Genomic DNA, 16,943 nt, shown 5'->3' with positions numbered 1-16,943 from the left:
TCATTGAACACTTCAAACTGTAGTCTCAGATTTATTTTCAACTTGGGTAAATTTTCTTCTTCTATGTAATTATTGTTTTTTCTTTTCCCTCTGTTTCTTTGTCTCCTGGAATTCCTATTATTCACACGCTGGGTGTCCTGGATCTGTCCTCTAAGTCTTGTATCTTTTCCCCCATGGTTTCTCTCTCTTTGTATCTGGCACTGATATTTCAGCACTTCTTCTACTTTGTCTTGTGGGTAACTAATTCAATTCATAAAAGTAACCATCCTTGCCTCTAGCTCATCTACTGACTTTTAAAAATTAAGTTCAAGGAAGAAATTTTATGTTGTACCTGGATCTCCTTAAGCACTCTGTCTTATTACTCATTTGGAGCTGTTGTAACAAAACACCACAGACTGAGCGACTCATAAACAAAAAACATTTCTTTCTTGAAGTTCCTCTAAGATCCAGGTGCCAGCATGGTCGTGTCCTATGAGGGCTCTCTTCCTAGCTTGCAGATTGTTGCCTTCTCACCATGTCCTCAGTGCCAGAAAGAGGAAGCTCTGGTCTCTCTTTCTCTTCTTATAAGAGCACTAATCCCATCATAAGGGCCCACCCCCCATGACCTCATCCTAAACCTAGTCTCCACCCAAAGGCCCCACCTCTAAATACCATCACATTGGGGGTTAGAGCTTCAAACATATGAATTTGGGGGAGGGGACACAAACATTCAGGCCATAACATACCCTGATTATTTTTCATGCAAGGGCCACCTGTTTCCTATTTCATTTGGGTCTGTTCTAAGGGCTGTGCTTATTCTTCCTCCCTCTGGCTGCTGGGCCCACTTAAGTGTGATGTTTCTTTTTGTTCTCCGCTCATTGGAGTGAGATTAAGTAGGTAGTCCTAGGTGTAATGGAAGGAGCTTATGAGCTGGAGGTGCAGCCGATGAGAGCGCAGAGCCAGGGTCCAGGTGAGGTGCCGGGAAAAAGCATCTCTGTGTCCTTCTCTCTGCAGCCCTCCCAGCCTGGAGCCAGCGGGGAAACAGCCCATCTCTACAGTCCCTCCTCGCCTGCCTCCACCTCAGTAAGGACAGGAGAGCAGCTCAGACACATGGTGCACAAGGCCAGTGAGACCAGCCTTCTCTCTCTTACTCCTAAACCATGGCATCGAGGACCTGTCTCCCAGCCAGGTCTTTGCTGGCTCCTCCAGACCTTCCTGCCTGCCCATCCCAGCTGTTCAGGAAGGTGGCACTGGAACTGGGAATAGGGAAGAAGGCACACTAAGCCACTACCTTCCTATCACCTCCTGCACCAATCTAGAGGTTTAAAGATACGTTCACGTGTAGCTACTTGTTACCATTTCTAGAAGTTTGATGATTTCCAGTATACTGTCAATTTGCAGTCCAATTTGCAAACGTCCTATTAGACAATAGATTTATGCTTGCATAAATCGTTTTTGTGCTCCCTTCTATCAACTATATTTTTAAATTTAATTAATTTATTTATTGGCCACACCGTGCAGCATGCAGGACCTTAGTTCCCCAACCAGGGATCGAACCCGTGTCCCCTGCAGTGGAAGCATGGAGTCTTAACCACTGGATGGCCAGGGAAGTTCCACTATCAACTATTTTTTAAGTATAACATATATGCAGAATGGTACACTTATATACATTTTTTTAGGATTTTCAAACTTCCTTGTAAAAAGCAGAAATGAGGAATGTGAGGATTCTGTGTTTTCCTTATTGGAAACCTGGCTGGAGTCACCATTGACGGAGTGATACTGACAGTGACAGTAAAAAAATTTCACTGGCAGGAATTTGGAACTGCTAGACCTATCTGTTATTTGCTATAGTTTCCAGCTTTTTCTGAATGAACCTGCTCAACAGAATAGAAGAATGCAAACCAGTTACAATCACCTGTGAATGATAAAACGTTAGTCATTGGAACACACTCTTGCAAGAAAACTCGAGATCTGACTAATCTGGTTCTGACACTCCCACTGGTGAGAAGGCAAAGGGGAGCTCTTTCTCTTTTAATAGGAAATAACGCTTATTTGTCACAGTTAATAGAAAGTAATACTTATTTTTTTGTACATAATGCTTCAAATCTTTGTTTATAATAAGGCTTAAGACCATGGGTTCTCAACCATCTTTGGGGTATGTAAGGATCCCCAAGTGGCTTGTTAAACACACAAGTTCCTGGGCCCTACTCCCAGGGAATCAAAGCAAGGTAATGGGCCCAGAAATGCAGATGGTAATGGTCCACAGACCACTCCTGGAGAAACACTGCATTAGACACTGGAGAAATGACAAAGGCTCCAACCAATCATTTCATCTGAGTTGTTTCTCAGTCAAAAAAATCACTAAGCAAAGACCATGAAGAGCAATTCACCAAACAGATGCTAAAAATAATTAAACAACACATTTTTTAAAAGGTTCAACCTTTCTGGGACTTCCCTGGCGGTTCAGTGGTTAAGACTTCGCCTTCCAATGCAGGGGTTGTGGGTTCGATCACCTGGTCAGGTTTGGCTAAGATCCCACATGCCTCACGGCCAAAAAACCAAAACATAAAACAGATGCAATAGGACTTCCCTGGTGGCGCGGTGGTTAAGAATCCGCCTGCCAATGCAGGGGACACAGGTTCGAGCCCTGGCCCGGGAAGATCCCACATGCCGTGGAGCAACTAAGCCCGTGTGCCACAACTACTGAGCCTGCACTCTAGAGCCCTCAAGCCACAACTACTGAAGCCCGTGCGCCTACAGCCTGTGCTCCGCAACAAAAGAAGCCACCACAATAAGAAGTCTGTGCACTGCAATAAAGAGCAGACCCGCTCACCGCAACTAGAGAAAGCCTGCACGCAGCAACAAAGACCCAGTGCAGCAAAAAAAAAAAAAAAAAAGACATTAAAAACAGAAGCAATATTGTAACAAATTCAATAAAGACTTTAAAAATGGTCCACATCAAAAAAATGCATAAATAAAAAAATAAAATGATAAGTGGAAAATAACCATTGAAAAAAGACAAAATTAAAAAAAAAAGTTCAACCTTTCTACAAGCAAAGAAACAGGAAATAAAAACCATATCATTATAATGCACCACTGTGCTGCAGATAAGGATAGTGCGGAAGGCTGTACCTTTGTGGGGACTGGGAGTATGTATATGGGAACCCTGCTCTTTCTGCTCAGTTTTGCTGTGAACCTAAAGAGGCTCTAAACAAATAAAGTCTATTATTAAAACTTTTAGTCCTTGCTGGTGGCGCAGTGGTTAAGAATCCACCTGCCAACGCAGGAGACACGGGTTTGAGCCCTGGTCCGGGAAGATCCCACATGCCGCGGAGCAACTAAGCCCGTGCGCCACAACTACTGAGCCTGCGCTCTAGAGCCCGCGAGCCACAACTACTGAGCCCGTGTGCCACAACTACTGAAGCCCGCACGCCTAGAGCCCGTGCTCCGCAACAAGAGAAGCCACCGCAATGAGAAGCCCACGCACCGCAATGAAGAGTAGCCCCCACTCGCCGCAACTAGAGAAAGCCTGCACACAGCAATGAAGACCCAACACAGCCAAAAATAAATAAATAAAATAAATTAATTAAAAAAATTTAGACAAAAAAACTTTTAAAATCACACCATTTCCATGTATTAAAGAAGGAAATACTTTAAATTTATAATATTAAAATGCATATCAAAAATTGAAAATGCAGTTGGCCCTTCACAATACAACTTTTCCAGAGTATGATCCTTCAAAATATATTCATAATGTTCATAACCTTTGACCCTGTAACTCTAGTTCTTGAAATTAATCTTAAAGCAAATAATAAGATGAATGACAAAAGTGAATGCACAAAGATGTCTTCATAGTGTGATGCATATACCAAGTATTTTACAAGGTATCTGCATGATACATTATTATGCACCAGTAAGAGGTTCATGGTGAGCTTTTAAAAACAAGAGAAAATGTGTACAATTTAATAGTAAGCAAAAAGAAAGGGTACAAAATAAATACACAGCATGATTCCAGCTCTGTATAAGGTACATAAAAAAATAATACTAGAATATTAATGACTTGCTTATCTCTAGGGTTAGATTATGGTTGATTCCTCTTTTTTGTATTTTCCACAATGGGCTTACACTACTTTTAAAACCAGAAAAAAAAAAAGTGTGCATATGTATGTGTGTTTTACTGCTTAGAAATAAGAAAAGCCCATTTATCTTTCAGAATTCTTATGCAGATGAATAAGATATTATATTAGAAGTGCTTTCTTTGAGTAATACAGAAAAGAATTGTGTCTGAACTTAACACAATATTCACATTACTGAAAAGTTATGTGAAAAGAGAAGGCATTAGAGAGGTTACTTTTTTTTTTTTAATCTGAAGGATGTCACTTTATTTTATTTACTTATTTTTTAACATCTTTATTGGAGTACAATTGCTTTACAATGGTGTGTTCATTTCTGCTTTATAACAAAGTGAATCAGCTATACATATACATGTAGCACAGGGAGATCAGAGAGGTTACTATTTAAAGGAATTCTATGATGAAGCCTTAGAAAAACAATCCCTCTGTAAAGCCAGAAACATTTCCTCATTTGTCATTTTGGGACGATATATCATCATGATATATTTACTTTAAAAAGGTTACAACCCGAAGTATATCATCAACTCTCCATTATTGCCAATTCAATTCAAGAAACGCTTTTCTGTAGGCCTACTATGTGCTGTGCACCAGGCCTGCCTTCAGGAAGCTCAGCTGCAGCAGGTAAGACTACAGGGTGGAAAGTGTGTGGCCTAAACCCACCTGAGCAGAGAGAAGAGGCCGGCCCCCTTGAAAAAGTGATGTCCCGGGTCTTCCTTTATTTTTTCTAATATAAGCCCTATCTTTACGGAAGATTCCTTCCCAGAGGCGGTAGCAAATGGCACCACTGTGTGAGCCTCATAGCGTTCTATCATGCCGTTCATGCAAAGGTGACGAGGACCCACACCCGGGGACCTCCCCACCCAGACAGGCTAGGGGTGCCTAGGGACGACCAAGAAGAAACAGCCCTCCATGCTTCTCCTTCTTCAACTCTTCCTGGATTTGTGAGGATTTGAAAATGAAAGTGTGACTCCAATATCACATGGAGAAGGGCCCAATCACAGTAGGGCAGGGCCTTATAAGACAGTATCTTCTTACATAGATGTTTAATCTTCACACTAGGATTTAAAACGCCCCAGAGTTCCAGCTTCATATATCAACTGCCTTCTTGACATTTCCACCTGGATATTCAATGGGTCCCTAACACTTGCCAAGTCCTAAACAGGAGTCTCTCTAATGCCAACATGCAGGAAGTCCTATCAGCTTGACCTCCAAGACAAATCCAGAATCCATCCACCCCTCCCCATCTCCACCCTGACTCCCTAATCCAAGCCGCTCTGGACACCCCCAGCCTGTCTCCCTACCTCTGTTCTTGCTTCCCCACATTCCCTTCTCCAGGCAGCAGCCAGAGTGATCTTTCTGAAACACAAATCAGTCCATAAGCAACACGAGGGCAGGGGTTTTTAATCTGTTTTATTCACTCGTGTATCCTCAGCATCAAGCATAGGAACGAATTCTCTAAATTCTTTCGCTTAAAATTAAATAATGGCTTCCCATCACCGCCCCCCCCACACCAATGCCACTACAGTTCCATTGGTCCTCTTTCTACTCCTCCAACATGCCCAGCTTCTTCCGCCTTATGGCCTTGGAACCTGCCGTGCCTTTTCTCTGGTATGTTCTCTTCTCTGTGTATCTCCTGCCCCGACACCACCACCTCGGCTTTGCTGGTCCTTCTGTCACCCCAGTCTCAGTTCACATGTCACCTTAGACCCCCATTACCCTTCCTAAAATAGCCCCACAATCACTCTCCATCATATTATCTCATCAGAGCCCTGGACTTAGGCTGAAATTACCTCAGCTACTTAGGATTTACTGCTATAAGCCCCACCAGAATGTACAGCAGGCCTAAAAGCAGGGGCCTTGCATGCCTGGGTCGCTACTTTAGCCCCAGTGCCTCTAAATAAGGCCTGGCTCCCAGCAGGTAGCTGAGTAATTTGTCAATTATTTTAGCTCCATGTTCCAGGATTTGATCATCTACACTGAAGGCTCAGAGACTCTTTTTTTTTTTTTTTTAAATAAATTTATTTGTTTTTATTTTTGGCTGTGTTGTGTCTTTGTTGCTCTGTGCTGGCTTCTTATTGTTGTGGCTTTTCTTGTTGCAGAGCACGGGCTCTAGGTGTGCGGGTTTCAGTAGTTGTGGCTGGCGGGCTCAGTAGTTGTGGCTTGCAGGCTCTAGAGCGCAGGCTCAGTAGTTGTGGCGCACAGGCTTAGTTGCTCTGCGGCATGTGGGATCCTCCCAGGCCAGGGATCGAAACTGTGTCCCCTGCACTGGCAGGCAGATTCTTAACCACTGTGCCACCAGGGAAGCCCTCAGAGACTCTTATCTAGCTGGTGCCTGGAGCTGCTCAGGCCCTCAAAGATGGAGTCAGACAAGCTAAAATGTATTAGAGACAGGGCAGACACCTACACACCAACTTGTTAATTTACTTTGGAAAAACTTCTATCAAATATTCAGAACTAAACAAATATTCAAACTCCATTCACTACCTTCTCCCCCTAGAGTAAGCCACATGACTAGCCAAGTCTAGAAGGTAGAGTTAAAAAAAAAAAAAAAAAAAAAAGAATTTGGATCATTATCCATAGTTAATTATATGTCAGCTTAACTGGGCCATGGGATCCCCAGACAGCTGGATAAACATTATTTCTGGGTGTGTCTGTGAGGGTGTTTCCAGAAGAGATTAGCATTTGAATTGGTGAACTTAGTAAAGCAGAAGACTCTCCCCAATGTGGGGAGGCATCATCCAATACACTGAGTGTCATAATAGAAAAAAAAAAAAATAAAGGAGAAGGAAGGTGGAATTTGCTTTCTGCCTGACTAAGCTGGGACACTGATTTTCTCCTGCCCTCAGCACTCCTGGGTCTTGGGTCTTCAGACCTGGAGTGGAATCTACACTATTGGTTCTCTGGCTCTCAGGCCTTGGAATTACACCACCGGCTTTCCTGTTCTCCAGCTTGCAGATGGCAGATGGTGGAACTCCTCAGTCTCCATAATCATGTGAGCCAACACCTTATAGTAAATATATCCTATTTATTGGTTCTATTTCTTTGGCGGTCTCGGACTAATACACACAATAATCATCGAAGTCCCTCTGCTAATATACCTGTTCCAATGGGACAAGATCATGCACCTGCAGGCTGAAATTCCTTTTTTAGGTAACTATATGAGGTTCAATAGCTAAGATTCTCTCCTAGTTGACAGTGCTAGATTCACACTGAACCAAGTTCCCGTCTGTTCGTCCAACTATACGTTAACATCATTGTCCACAACTCTGCTGTGACATGCCAATAAGGCCCAACTCTGCATATATCACTTGAGTTCAACAAACTCTTCAATAGCCCATTTGCAAATTATTAAGCTAGAAAATTATGTGTGATCTAGTCAATTAGATGAGGGTTTGATACATTTTTCCCATTTCCCACCTAAGTCAAAGCCAACACCCCAAGCCAGCCGGACATCATGAAGCCTGAGCACATGGAAACCAAGAGTAGGTCTGCAGATTCTAATCAGCTGGGTAGCAGACCCTGGCCAAAGACATGCTGAAAGCCCCAAGGGGACATGGGGGTCCCAACCAGTTCCCTAAGCCATCAAACTGGCATGAAAGGGAAAGCTTACCCCACAAAAGGGCCATGGACTGCTTACCATGATTTGGCTCCCAGGGGCTGATATGAGCTTAAATCAAAGGTAGTATGGATAATCCAGACGTGTGTAATTCATAGTTGACTACTACATTACCTCTTTTGAATTTATAATGATGATGAAAATTTGTGGAAAGTTTCTGAGGAATAAATAATTGATAACATACTCCACATAGCAAGGCAAACTGCCAATGGAGACAATGAGTCGGGATGTATTAAAACAATAGATTCTGGGCTTCCCTGGTGGTGCAGTGGTTGAGGTCCACCTGCCGATGCAGGGGACACGGGTTCGTGCCCCGGTCCAGGAAGATCCCACATGCCGCGGAGCGGCTGTGCCCGTGAGCCATGGCTGCTGAGCCGGTGCGTCCGGAGCCTGTGCTCCGCAACGGGAGAGGCCACAACAGTGAGAGGCCCGCGTACCGCAAAAAAAAAACAAACAAAACAACAACAACAAAAAAAACAATAGATTCTTTCATTCAACATTTATCAAGCACCTACTAGACACTAGCCCACAGAGTCATCTGTTTTGACATTGGAATCTGCTGACAGAATACGGGCAATAACTACAGGATTCTCGAAGAACCAAGGACCCCAGAGCCTCTGATTATGAAAGATTTCTTGAGCTCCTATAATGTGCTAGACACTATACTGTGTAGGTGCTAAAAATGGGAAAATTAAGACTCAGCTCTAGTTCTTGAGGATCACATAGGCTAGTGGTTTGACAATGTATTTTACTTTTCTTCCTGTATATAACTGTGTACAGAGCCACATGATAACCATAAAGACATGAGGCAAATTTACCAAGATATAGTATTAACATATCTCAATTCGACTAGCTCTATCAGGAGCCTGGACTGAGCTGTACATGTCAAGAATGGTTTCAGCTTTAGTTTTATAATACAAAATCACCTGCAGGGACAGATTTTTACAAAACAAATACCCAGTAAAATTTTACTGAGTGAACTGAAAAACCAGTGTAAACCAGTAATGAAAATAACCTAAAAACCAGGCAATTTACAGAAGAAATTCATTAAGAATCTATAGACAAAAAATACACCTTTCATATCATTTAAATACAATTTGAGTATCTTCACATCTCTTTGCTTTAAATATGCATATTGCCTTTGCATAACATCCACCCTCCTAATTTTATATTGCTTATATATAAAGACTTCCTTTTAGTACTTTTAATCTACACCATGATTTCATTTTAACAGTTTGGCTACAATGTGACAATTCTGATGTCTCATTAAGCATCTTAATTTTGGTTATGTTTGGGTAAACATGCTTAGGCTCACAACATATATAAAACTATGTAATTAGTGTTTCATATAAAAGTCTATTAAATTTCCAAACTTTCTTCTGTTACTTTATAATGATATATAATTATTACCAGTTACAAAAAAGTAAATGCTTATGTATGCAAACTTAATTTTTTTCCAGAATTAGATTTTACTCAGACTTCCCTCTCTACAACGGAAATCATCTATTCATTTGCAAACTGCACACTCCAAAAATATATGTAAATGGAAGAGTGCTGTCTGGTTAAGGGAAGAATAATTGTTACATAAAATGTGTTTCAGATGGAAAAACTCACTGCATTTTAAATTATTTAAAAATCGTCTTAAATACACATTACAGAAAAATCGTGTCAAAAACACATCTTAAAGAAAAATAATTAGCAAAAGCCTAAATGATTAATGACTTTGGATTCCTAGGTATGTTTGCTATTAACTGTAATTATCTAAGCAGTTCAATGAACTCACACCAAAGGAATGAGGGGGCAGGGGAGAACTCAGTGAGAACTAAAGCTTTAATTACCTAGTTTCATGAAGAAATTCTTCCTGAGGGAGTAGAAATACTCAGAAAGCAAAGAATGACTGAATAGCACTGCCTGTCACATTTGAGAGTTGGTTACCTAAGATCGGGGTTCTAGAGGAGCTTCCAAGAGGCAAAGTAGAAAAGTGAAAGGAGCTTATCTTTGGAGTTTAATTAACAGTCTGGGTTTAGTCTCAGCACTGCCACTTACTGGCCTTGAGATCTCAGAGAAGTCTCTTCACTTCCCTGGGCCTAGGATGCCTCATCTGAAAAGGATGCAGTTTGCACAAATGACCTCAGAGTCTCTTCTAGTTCTTTTTGCTACCATAAGATCTGCAATGGGCTTCAGTCTGAAATAGGCATTTATTCACTTAATAAGCATTCATGGCATTTTGCTCCAAACATTGTGCTGGACAATGTGAAGATGAGTAAGACAAAGTTCCTTTCTTTTTTTTTTTTTAAACATCTTTATTAGAGTATAATTGCTTTACAATGTTGTGTTAGTTTCTGCTGTATAACAAAGTGTATCAGCTATATGTATACATATATCCCCATATCCCCTCCCTCTTGCATCTCCCTCCCACCCTCCCTATCCCACCCTTTTCTTTTTTGAAGGGCTCCCATTCTATCAGGGGATACAGATTTGCAAAGAAACAATGTCAGTCCTATTCAGTAAATACTACAGTAACAGTATCAAGTGCTGGGTGCCCATGATACATTAAGGGAAAAAGAACTGGGGCCAGGGAGGGAACTGGTAGCGAGGGCTTCCTAGAATGAAGGAACTTTTCAACAGCACTGAGGGCTCAGCTGAGGTTGGAAATTATATATTTTAAATGGTTCTGATGGTTGGATTAGTACAAAGGGAAAGTTATTCCCCAGATCCCACAGCTGCAGCTAAAGCACTATCACCTCTTACGGGGACAGAAAAAATTCAGTCCAGAGCTTTCTAAAGGTAGAGTTACACTCTCTGCTTTTACCTGAGGACAGTAATGTGGAATAGACTGTCTCCAGTCTCTGGTCTGTCCGCCACCCACATAAACAAAAGAACCCAGCAGAGTACCCATAGAGAAATGGGGAGGTCACACTACCTTCTAACATGAAACATAGGGGTGTTTGCATTTTTTTGTGACACATTTCTTGCCACTGGTGGAGGGAACAGGAATATGAGAATCATTATTTATCCCCAATCACTTTGATTTTATCTATCACCCTCTCTAGATTTGAGTGCAGCAGGGTTATCAGCCCCCTAATATATCTCTCTTTTCAAAACTGAAATGTTTAAGTTGGGGTTTTTTAATTTTGTGAAGGTATCAACTTGGGGTTGCCAAGTTATTCAGCCTCTGGGATAAAATTGCTTTAGCACTCAAATATAAAACTGGAAAGATCATTCTAAATATAGACACCACCTTCCAAAAATAAGTAAATTATCTACAGCAATCTGTTAAGCATTCTATGCCCCTTGGATACCATTAGAGTTCTTTGGCTGCCGGCAATTGAACCTGACTCTGGCTAACTTAGTTGGAAAATCTGGAATTTATTGGAAGGATATAGGGGAGAAGTGCACACAATCAACAGGGTAGCTGGGGATCCAGACTGAGAAAAAGACACGAAAGGTATTTCTGGGACTTCCCTGGTGGTCCGGTGGTTAAGACTTTGCCTTCCAATGCAGGGGGTATGGGTTTGATCCCTGGTTGGGAAGCTAAGATCCCACATGCCTCATGGCCAAAAAACCAAAACATAAAATAGAAGCAATATTGTAACAAATTCAATAAAGACTTTGAAATTGGTCCACATCAAAAAAAAAAAAAAAGAAAGAAAAAGAAAAGAAAAGGTATTTCCTAGGGTCCAAGCAGCAGGAACCACTGCCCAGCATCCTACAGGTACAGCTGCAGGGATGGCACTCCTGTCACTGGAACACTCTGCACAGATTTCAAGCTCCAAAGGGAAATAAAACTGCTATGACCCAAAGAAATTGGAATGGATGCCATGAGTCACCAAAGCAACAAAGATCCACGACATCCCCTTATAATAAACATATGGTCCTTTTCTTTAAACATCAAAAGAAGGATAGACCAGAAATTTTAGAACCCTGAAGACAAATGTACTTAAATTAGAGTACAACTCTGAGTAAATCTCTGTCCTTAGTAAAGTGTATGCAGTAATCTGAAAGGACAGTGAAAACTGTTAATCATGTGGTACACTAGGACCTCACTTAGGTATAAGCTGAGTGAGAATCATCAAAAAAGGAAATCAACTATGCAAACAGTAGCCATAAAAGAGCCAGAATAGCTATATTAATATCAGACAAAATAGACTTTAAGACAAGAAATATTACTAGAGATAAAGAGAGACATCTTATAATGACAGAAGAATCACTACCTCAGGAAAATATACACATTATAAATGTATACACACGTAACATCAAAGCCCCAAAATACATGAAGTGAAACTGACAGAACTGAAAGGAGCAATAGACAATTCAACAATAAAAACTGGACATTTCAATAACTGAAAAAGAGTCTCGATAAATTTAAAGAGATTAAAAATATACAAAGTATGTTCTCTGCCCACGTGAAATTAAATTACAGATCCACAACAGAAATAAATTTGGGGAAACCCCAAACATTTGGAAATTAAATAACACACTTCTAAGTAACACATGCGCCAAAGAAAGAAATCACAAGGGAAACTTTAATATTTTGAACTGAATGAAAACAAAAACACAACATACCAACACTCATGGAAGCAGCCAAAGCAGTGCTTAGAGGACACATTATGGCTTAAACACCACTATCAGAAAAGAAGAAAGATCTCAAACCAATTCCCTGAGTTTCCACGTTAAGAAACTATAAAAAGAAAAACAAACTAAACTAAAGCAAACAGAGAAAAAGGAAACAATATAGAGTTGAAAGCAATGAAATATAAAACAAAAAAGCAAATAGGAAAAGATAATAAAACCAAGAATTGATTCTTTGAAACAATCGAAGACTCAATATTAAGATAGAAATTCTCCCCAAATTGATCTCATTCAAAGCAGTCTCTGTCAAAATCTCAGCAGGCTTTTTTTTTTTTTTTTTGCGGTATGTGGGCCTCTCACTGTTGTGGCCTCTCCCGTTGCGGAGCACAGGCTCCGGTCGCGCAGGCTCCGGACGCGCAGGCTCAGCGGCCATGGCTCATGGCCCCAGCCGCTCCGCGGCACATGGAATACTCCTGGACCGGGGCACGAACCCGCACTCCCTGCATCGGCAGGCGGACTCCCAACCACTGCGCCACCAGGAAAGCCCTCAGCAGGCTTTTTATAGAAACTGACGAGCTAACCCTAAAATCTATATGAAAATGCAAAGGACCTAGAATAGCTGAAACAATTTTGAAAAAAAGAGCAAAGTGATTTGAAATCATGATTTCTCTAAAGCTAGAAATTAAGGCAATGTGGTATTAGCATAGGAAAGCCATAAAGATCAAGGGAATTTAGAAATTAACCCTTAAATTTTATGATCCATTCTTTTTTAACAAAGGGACAAATGGGAAAATCATAAATTTTTTTCATATGATATTCAAGGAAAATCTAACTTAGATCTTTAATCTCACTTCATACATGAAAATTAACTCAAAATGGATCATAAACCTAAAGGTAAAAACTAAAATTAACTTTTGAAGTAAACAGAGCAGAAAAGCCTTGTGACCTTGGGTTAAGCAAACAGTTCTTTTTTTTTTTTTTTTTTTTTTTGCGGTACGCGGGCCTCTCACTGTTGTAGCCTCTCCCATTGCGGAGCACAGGCTCTGGACGCGCAGGCTCAGCGGCCATGGCTCACGGGCACAGCCGCTCCACGGCATATGGGATCTTCCCGGACCGGGGCACGAACCCGCGTCCCCTGCATCGGCAGGCGGACTCTCAACCACTGCGCCACCAAGGAAGCCCCAAACAAACAGTTCTTAAGACACAACACCAAAAATATAAACCATAAAAAAACCTGATAAGCTGGACTTCATTAAAATTTGTAAAATTTGTGCTTCAAAAGACACCATTGGAAGAATGAAAATACAAGCCATAGAATGGGAGAAAATATTTTGCAAATCACATATCTGATAAGGGACCTGTATTTAGACTATATAAAGAAAATTTACAACTCAATAACAAGACAAATAATCTAATTTAAAAATGGATTCTGGGGGGCTTCCCTGGTGGCGCACTGGTTGAGAGTCCGCCTGCCGATGCAGGGGACACGGGTTCGTACCCCGGTCCGGGAAGATCCCACATGCCATGGAGCGGCTGGGCCCGTGAGCCATGGCCGCTGAGCCTGCGCGTCCGGAGCCTGTGCTCCACAACGGGAGAGGCCACAACAGTGAGAGGCCCGCGTACCACAAAATAAATAAATAAATAAATAAATAAATAAAAATGGATTCTGGGACTTCCCTGGTGGCACAGTGGTTAAGAATCCGACTGCTAATGCAGGGGACACGGGTTCGAGCTCTGGTCCGGGAAGATCCCACATGCTGCGGAGCAACTAAGCCCGTGCACCACAACTACGGAGCCTGCGCTCTAGAGCTCGTGAGCCACAACTACTGGGCCTAAGTGCCACAACTACTGAAGCCCGTGCACCTAGAGCTCATGCTCCACAACAAGAGAAGCCACTGCAATGAGAAGCCCGTGCACCGCAACAAAGAGTAGCCCCCGCTCGCCGCAACTAGAGAAAGCCCACGTGCAGCAGTGAAGACCCAAAGCAGCCAAAACTAACTAAATAAATATATAAAAAATAAATTACTAAATTAAAAAAAATGGATTTTGACACATGCTACAACATGGATAAATCTTGAAAACATTACGCTAAGTGAAATGACCCTGACACAAAAGGGCAAATATTGTGTGATTGCACTTATGTGATATACCTAGAATAGGGAAATTCATAGAGACAGAAAGTAGAACAGAGGTCACCTGGGGCTTGAGGTGAGAGTGGAATGGAGAATTATTGTTTAGTGGGAACAGAGTTTCTGTTTGGGATAATCAAAAAGTTTTGAAAACCAATAGTGGTGATGGTTGCATACAACACTGTGAATGTAATTAATGTCAATGAACTGCACACTTTGAAATGGTTAAAGTGATAAATATCTTACACACAATAAAAAAATAATTTTTAAAAATGGGCAGAAGACTCGAGTAGAGACTTCACTAAAGAAGACACACAAATGACTGATAAGGACATGAGAAAGTGCTCAACATCATTAGTCATTAGGGAAATGCAAATTAATAGTGCAATGAAATACCACTACACATCCACTATAATGACTATAATCAAAAAGACAGATAATAGCAAGTGTTGGTGAGGATGTGGAGAAACTGGAACTCTCACACATTGCTGGTAGGATTGTAAAATGGTATAGCCACTTTGGAAAATTGTTTGGCTATGTTTTAAAAAGTTAAACACAAGCTTACTGCAAGACTCAGCAAGTTCACGCCTAGCAATTTACCCAAGAGAAATGAAAATATATCTCCATACAAAGACGTGTACACATATTCACAGCAGCTTTATTCACAACAGCTAAAAACTGGAAACAACCCAAATGTCCATCAACTAATAAATGGATAAAAGGAATGCTGCATATCCATACAATAGGATACTACTGGGACATAAATACAAATGAAATATTGATACATGCCAGAACATGGCTGAACCTCAAGAAGATTATGCTAAGTGCAAGAAGCCGGATGCAAAAGACTTCAGATTGTAAGATTCCATTTATACAAAATGTTCAGAAAAGACAAATTATTTATAGAGACAGAAAGCAGATTAGTGGTTGCCTGGGTCTGGGGTGGAAGGAGGGATTATTGGCAAACAGGCTTATATAAATTTGCGGAGTGATTGAAAGGTTTTACAACTGAACTGTGTTGATGGTTGCACAATTCTATTAATTTGCTACAAATCACTGAATTGTATGCTTACAATGGGTGGATTTTTGTGGCTTTTAAGTTATACCTCAATAAAGCTATTAAAATAAATAAATAAAAATCTGACATCGGAAAAAAATGAGTCTTGATTTCAGGAAGCATAACTTCAAAAAAAATGAGTCTTGATTTCAGGAAGCATAACTAAAATACAATATCCAGGGAATTCCCTGGTGGTCCAGTGGTTAGGACGCCATGCTTTCACTGCTGAGGGAGCGGGTTCAATCCCCGGATGGGGAACTAACATCCCACAGGCTGTGTGCCACAGCCAAAAAAACCAAAAAAACAAAAAACAATCTCCATGATGTGAAATAAAGATTTTCCTTAATCTAGCCATATATCTTTTATTCATACATCTTCAAACTACACATGTAGGATACTGACATTATTCAGTGACGTCAGCCCAGGCCCTATATGATCTTAAGCTTTCTGAATTAAATTCTGTGGTCCCTGCGACTGCTCCATAAAAAGCAGTATATTTAAAAACTCTAAAAACAGACAATATTGACTTTTTATTGGGTTCATTTTAGAGAAAAATAAAGCAATAAAAGGGAGTCTGAGAAGCAATTCACATCCCTAGATTGTCTGAGTAATAAACTGTATTATATATAATCATTATGACCTAGAAACATTTAATCTGAAGCAGCAAAGGCTGACCTAGTAATTGATTTAATAGCTGTCTTCAGCTACATGAAGGGTATTACAGGGAAACTATTTGACTGGTTCTCCTCTCTTTCCCTTGAGAGCCAAACAAAACAAAAGTGATTTAGTAATCAGCAAGGTACCCTGAGATTAAACACAGATAACACTGACAGTAACTGCTGTCAAATACTGGAGTACATTTAATATATTTGTTCAAGCTGTTTCCTTGGCAATCCTTAGGACTAGACAAGACAGACAGCTTTGGTCTGAACACAGTACTGCTTGGGAGGGACGCATTAGACATGGAACAGGTCTGTGGAAAGGAATGCAGCCCACCTGACTTCCACGCGCCTTACCTCGATATCCCGATTCAGTTGCTTCACTATGGCAGTTATGTTTCTGATGTGCTCCTCCAAGAAAAGCCTGGCCAAGCGGTCACCTCCCCCTTTGTTTTGCATTTTCTGCAAGCTGTTGACGATGTCGTCTTTGATCCGGAAGGCATGCTCCACGAGGGCGGCCGTGGTTTTCTCGTGGCAGAGGATCCTGTCTTCCAGTTGCTCCACTAGGCTTACAGATGAGTAGGGTGCCATGGTCAGGGACTGGCTGTGTCGGGGCATCGTTCTAACTCGCCTACGGAAGGGAGCCCCACGTTACTAGAGTTGTCAATTGGGAAAAAGTCATTTTTAAAGCCAGATTCAAGACTTCCCAGAAAAGGAGAGGCAAATTATCTATCCCTACAAGCTAAATGGGATTTGAGGCAGGGTTTCTACCCCCCCGAAGAGTTTTCTTGGTGAGCC

At 41.2% G+C, this 16,943-nt stretch overlaps 1 protein-coding gene across 3 annotated transcripts in view; it reads right to left on the bottom strand.

Moving 5' to 3' along the window:
* Positions 1-16,943, bottom strand: part of FAM81A (family with sequence similarity 81 member A) — a 129,162-nt gene that overhangs the window by 35,548 nt on the left and 76,671 nt on the right. For all 3 annotated transcript variants that reach the window (XM_082617105.1, XM_082617106.1, XM_082617104.1), the window contains exon 3: positions 16,503-16,776. In XM_082617105.1, coding sequence (XP_082473231.1) covers positions 16,503-16,776 — 274 coding nt within the window. The remainder of the gene's footprint in view (positions 1-16,502; positions 16,777-16,943) is intronic.

The sequence above is a fragment of the Mesoplodon mirus genome (genome assembly GCF_964341445.2).
Source record: "Mesoplodon mirus genome assembly, chromosome: 4".
Lineage (NCBI taxonomy): Eukaryota > Metazoa > Chordata > Mammalia > Artiodactyla > Ziphiidae > Mesoplodon > Mesoplodon mirus.
This window is presented reverse-complemented; position numbering and strand designations above follow the sequence as displayed.